This window comes from Procambarus clarkii, chromosome 3 (assembly GCF_040958095.1).
Source record: "Procambarus clarkii isolate CNS0578487 chromosome 3, FALCON_Pclarkii_2.0, whole genome shotgun sequence".
In the NCBI taxonomy this organism is placed as follows: Eukaryota; Metazoa; Arthropoda; class Malacostraca; order Decapoda; family Cambaridae; genus Procambarus; species Procambarus clarkii.
The window spans coordinates 30,168,324-30,174,323 of NC_091152.1; the positions used below are offsets into that span (position 1 = coordinate 30,168,324).

Here is a 6,000-nt window from a genome sequence, read left to right on the forward strand (position 1 = left end):
TGCCTCTGGCTGTCATGCTTGACCCTGTTCCTAGTTGTGTCATGATAATATTTGTCAGAAGGGCAGAGCGGCATGGGGGGGGGGGAGGAGAGAGAGAGAGAGAGAGAGAGAGAGAGAGAGAGAGAGAGAGAGAGAGAGAGAGAGAGAGAGAGAAAGAGAGAGTGGGAGAGTATGTGTAAGGGGGATGCGGGGACTGGGGGGTGGGGGGCGGTGATGGCGACCAGGTCAGATGGGGGGGTAAGAGAGGGGGATGGAGTATAGTGGGGTCTTACCTCTTTCCACAAAAGGTGTTAATCCTTTCTTCCCTGACTGAACGTTTGTGTGCATGTGTGTGTTTGTTTTTGCGTGTGCGTGCGTGTGTGCATGTATATGTACGTGGGCGTGCGTGCGTGCGTGCGCATGTGTGCGTGCGTGTGTCACGAGTTCCTCGTAAGCGTTAACCTCTAACCAAAATGAGCCTCTTTGAGATCTTAAATATATATGCTATCTTGAACAAGAATTTTATAATATTTTACTTCACACTGTACACCTGAATAATTGACCAGAGAGGGGTACATACCAGTCTTCCTTTCCGCTCACACAACTAGATGAGTAATGACGATGTATGGATGACGATGGTGCTCCGTCGTCGCCTCCCACTTGGTGTGTGAGTGTGTGTGTGTTTGTGTGTGTGTGTGTGTGTGTGTGTGTGTGTGTTTGTGTGTGTGTGTGTGTGTTTATACACATTACTCCTGAAAGGCATTGCAACGGCATTTTTACGATGTTCTAGTGGTTTTGATGTATATTGGATAATTTAGCCTTTTCTGAATATCTCGGAGACAATTACGTAAAGCTGTCACAGGATGAGCGCAAACATGTCTATTAAGATGATGGGTGAGACACATAAGACTTCCTTGAGACCCCTGTGCTGTGGAAGGAAGGAAGGAAGGATTCCTGTGCATTCAGTAGTCTCCTCAATTTCCAATTTCAAGAAAAATTGTTGTAACCAACGATTATTTTATGATCGTTGAGGACCCAAAAAGATTTTCCAGTGATGGTTTTTGTATCAAGGCGTGTGCGCTCAAGAATTATTAATTTTGCGCCAATCGCGAAGACAGTGTTAAAATATATATTTTTTTTATGGTGACTGACGCAGAGTAGGAAGTATGGGACGGTCACGGTAGGATATGATAGATTAGTGTAGGTTAAGATATGGTATATGTTAGATTTTGGAAAAGTTTAGTTTGGATATGCTTGGTTAGGAAATGGAATGCTAGGTTAGGGTTGGGTAAGTTGTGGTACATTTGGTTATGATAAGAACATTTAGAGGTTGTTTAGTTTGGGGAGGTTAATTTATAGTATGATAGGTAAGGGATTGTTAAGTTAACAGTTAGATTATATTATGTAAGAGAAAGGAACGTTAGGTTACGATTCAACCTGTGGCCTGTTAGGTTGCGATAGGTTAAGTTAGTAAATTAAGATGGATTAGGTTAAGCCTGATGTGGAGCCTCAGACCTCTGTGTTAACCTCTGTGGTGTTGTGGAGCCTCAGACCTCTGTGTTAACCACTGTGGTGTTGTGGAGCCTCAGACCTCTGTGTTAACCTCTGTGGTGTTGTGGAGCCTCAGACCTCTGTGTTAACCACTGTGGTGTTGTGGAGCCTCAGACCTCTGTGTTATCCTCTGTGGTGTTGTGGAGCCTCAGACCTCTGTGTTAACCACTGTGGTGTTGTGGAGCCTCAGACCTCTGTGTTAACCTCTGTGGTGTTGTGGAGCCTCAGACCTCTGTGTTAACCTCTGTGGTGTTGTGAAGCCTCAGACCTCTGTGTTAACCTCTGTGGTGTTGTGGAGCCTCAGACCTCTGTGGTGTTGTGAAGCCTCAGACCTCTGTGTTATCCTCTGTGGTGTTGTGGAGCCTCAGACCTCTGTGTTAACCACTATGGTGTTGTGGAGCCTCAGACCTCTGTGTTAACCTCTGTGGTGTTGTGGAGCCTCAGACCTCTGTGTTAACCCCTGTGGTGTTGTGGAGCCTCAGACCTCTGTGTTAACCACTGTGGTGTTGTGGAGCCTCAGACCTCTGTGTTAACCTCTGTGGTGTTGTGGAGCCTCAGACCTCTGTGTTAACCTCTGTGGTGTTGTGGAGCCTCAGACCACTGTGTTAACCTCTGTGGTGTTGTGGAGCCTCAGACCTCTGTGTTAACCCCTGTGGTGTTGTGGAGCCTCAGACCTCTGTGGTGTTGTGGAGCCTCAGACCTCTGTGGTGTTGTGGAGCCTCAGACCTCTGTGGTGTTGTGGAGCCTCAGACCTGTGTGTTAACCTCTGTGGTGTTGTGGAGCCTCAGACCTCTGTGTTAACCTCTGTGGTGTTGTGGAGCCTCAGACCACTGTGTTAACCTCTGTGGTGTTGTGGAGCCTCAGACCTCTGTGTTAACCCCTGTGGTGTTGTGGAGCCTCAGACCTCTGTGGTGTTGTGGAGCCTCAGACCTCTGTGGTGTTGTGGAGCCTCAGACCTCTGTGTTAACCTCTGTGGTGTTGTGGAGCCTCAGACCTCTGTGTTAACCTCTGTGGTGTTGTGGAGCCTCAGACCTCTGTGTTAACCTCTGTGGTGTTGTGGAGCCTCAGACCTCTGTGTTAACCTCTGTGGTGTTGTGGAGCCTCAGACCTCTGTGGTGTTGTGGAGCCTCAGACTTCTGTGTTAACCTCTGTGGTGTTGTGGAGCCTCAGACTTCTGTGTTAACCACTGTGGTGTTGTGGAGCCTCAGACTTCTGTGTTAACTTCTGTGGTGTTGTGGAGCCTCAGACCTCTGTGTTAACCACTGTGGTGTTGTGGAGCCTCAGACCTCTGTGTTAACCTCTGTGGTGTTGTGGAGCCTCAGACCTCTGTGTTAACCCCTGTGGTGTTGTGGAGCCTCAGACCTCTGTGATAACCTCTGTGGTGTTTTGGAGCCTCAGACCTCTGTGTTAACCTCTGTGGTGTTGTGGAGCCTCATACCTCTGTGTTAACCTCTGTGGTGTTGTGGAGCCTCAGACCTCTGTGTTAACCTCTGTGGTGTTGTGGAGCCTCAGACCTCTGTGTTAACCTCTGTGGTGTTGTGGAGCCTCAGACCTCTGTGTTAACCACTGTGGTGTTGTGGAGCCTCAGACCTCTGTGTTAACCTCTGTGGTGTTGTGGAGCCTCAGACCTCTGTGTTAACCTCTGTGGTGTTGTGGAGCCTCAGACCTCTGTGTTAACCTCTGTGGTGTTGTGGAGCCTCAGACCTCTGTGTTAACCTCTGTGGTGTTGTGGAGCCTCAGACCTCTGTGTTAACCTCTGTGGTGTTGTGGAGCCTCAGACCTCTGTGTTAACCTCTGTGGTGTTGTGGAGCCTCAGACCTCTGTGTTAACCTCTGTGGTGTGGTGGAATCTGACAAGTGTTAATCAATATTAAAACACCCATTTTCAGGGAAGCAAATTTCTTACATAATTTCAAACCTATTTTACTAATATATTTTTGTATATGAAAACTCACATATCAACAATCAGTGCTTTGGAAGACAACTAATGAGTTCTACGTTTAGTTATTTACTAACTAATTAGGAAATATTCCTTATTAACCCACAGCCATATTTTTAATTACAGTCTGTCACGCCAGTTTGGCTCCAATTAAGCTGTTGTTGAGCTGATTACCTGTCTGTCATGCTTGGTGGCGCTGATTATCCTTACCCACTAAACCACATCCCTCATGACTGTTGATGGGATAAATAATGATGTTAATGATATCCACAATGATGTTATAGATATCGAAAATGATGATATATATATATATTTTTTTTTTTTTTCAGGGATCTTCCTGCGCGGGCCCTAAGCCTCTGGCCGGCCCACTAAGTGTTGCTTGTTTCTGTTTTACTTGGGCGGAGTATGAGTATTTATTACTCGTATGGTCGCTTCAGTAAGATTTTGCCATATGTGTTTAACAACTTCTGCTCTGTTGAATCTAAGTTGAAATCTTAATGAGTTTATAACTGTGCACTGTGTTAGATAATGTTCCAGTGGTCTGTCTGGCATTTCTCCACAGTGTATGATGTTATAGATATCCACAATTATGTTATAGATATCCACAATTATGTTATAGATATCCACAATGTTGGTATAGATATTCACCATAATGTTATTGGTTATCTTGAGATGATTTCGGGGCTTTAGTGTCCCGCGGCCCGGTCCTCGACCAGGCCTCCACCCCCAGGAAGCAACCCGTGACAGCTGACTAACACCCAGATACCTATTTTACTGCTAGGTAACAGGGGCATAGGGTGAAAGAAACTCTGCCCATTGTTTCTCGGCGGCGCCTGGGATCGAACCCAGGACCCCAGGATCATAAGTTCAGCGTGCTGTCCGCTCAGCCGACCGGCTCCCTCGCTCGGCCGACCGGCTCCCTGTACGGGTTCCGGTAGATATCCACAATGATGTTATAGATATCCAAAAGGATGTTATAGATAGCTACAATGATGTTATAGATATCTACAGTGATGTTATTGATATCCACAATGATGTTAAATATAGCCACAATGATGTTACAGATATCCACAATGATGTTATAGATATAGATATTTTCACATGAACAGATTCTGGGACCATAGATCTGACTTCTATTGGACTCAAAATGGCTGTCAGTAATACACCTGTCAGTATTCCATCTGACAGTAACCCATCTGACAGTAATCCATCTGACAGTAACCCATCTGACAGTAATCCATCTGACAGTAACCCATCTGACAGTAGTCCATCTGACAGTAACCCATCTGACAGTAACCCATCTGACAGTAACCCATCTGACAGTAATCCATCTGCCAGTAATCCATCTGACAGTAATCCATCTGACAGTAACCCATCCGACAGTAATCCATCTGCCAGTAATCCATCTGCCAGTAATCCATCTGACAGTAACCCATCCGACAGTAATCCATCTGCCAGTAATCCATCTGACAGTAATCCATCTGACAGTAACCCATCTGACAGTAATCCATCTGACAGTAACCCATCTGACAGTAATCCATCTGCCAGTAACCCATCTGACAGTAACCCATCTGACAGTAATCCATCTGACAGTAATCCATTTGACAGTAATCCATAATCCATTCGTTTGTGAGTTATTGCGGGGGTATCCGGCGTTGCTCGGGTCTCTCTCCCAGATGTATTTATGTATTTATATCTCTATCTTCCTATTTATCTATGCATTAATCTATCCACTTATCCATGTACCCATCTATTTCTCCATCTATCCCTTATTTATGTATCCATGCAGCTCTCCATTTACTTATCACGTATCTGCTCTTTATTTCTGTCTCTGTCTTTATCTCTGTCTCTGTCTGTGTGTCTCTGCGTTGTTCCTCTGTCTCTTTCTACAAAATTAAAATGTTTGATTTTTTTGTTTTGGGGGCCAGGAGGAGAGGAGGCTGCATTGTGGCTACCTTCTCTCACCTTTAAAATAAATCCCTAAATTCTTCCACATAGCAAATAATTCATACATTAACCAAGAATAACATTGTCGAATGAACTAGGCTCGCCCCTCACAGAGGCAGAGAAACATCTCGTTAACTGAATCGTAGAATATCAGTTACATCAAAAGGAAAATGAATATAAATGATAAAGCAAATAAAGAGAATTGGAGAGTAGTGTATTTAGTGTCAAATGACCAGGAAATATGCGTGGCATTAGACAAGAGGTTAATAAATGTGTTCAGCCATAAGGGGGAAATCAAAATGCAATTACCTTCGACATGTAGGTAAGAGGATCTTGATCAGATTTACTCAGAATGCTCGAGGGACATGTAGTGAGCAAAGGGAACACTGACAACAGATTAGGTCCAGAACCGCCTGGAGGAACCGGCTGACCTGTTAATATGGGAGAACACAGTGTCCTGTTAATGTCCACACACACACAAACCAGGGACTCGATACGAGTCCCTGGTGAGTGTGTGTGTCTAAAAGTTGGTTTAATTTCAAACTTGCGTGTTCTGGCAAGTTAGGTATAAAGCATGGACACCGT

General features: G+C 45.1%; 1 protein-coding gene across 1 annotated transcript in view; it reads left to right on the top strand.

Annotated features, from left to right (window-relative positions):
• LOC138368661 (dentin sialophosphoprotein-like) overlaps positions 1–5,086 on the top strand; it is a 46,887-nt gene extending 41,801 nt beyond the window's left edge. Inside the window, exon 3 of the mRNA XM_069331388.1 lies at positions 4,578–5,086. Within this exon, the coding sequence (XP_069187489.1) occupies positions 4,578–5,086 (509 nt within the window). The remainder of the gene's footprint in view (positions 1–4,577) is intronic.
• The last annotated feature ends 914 nt before the right edge of the window (positions 5,087–6,000 follow it).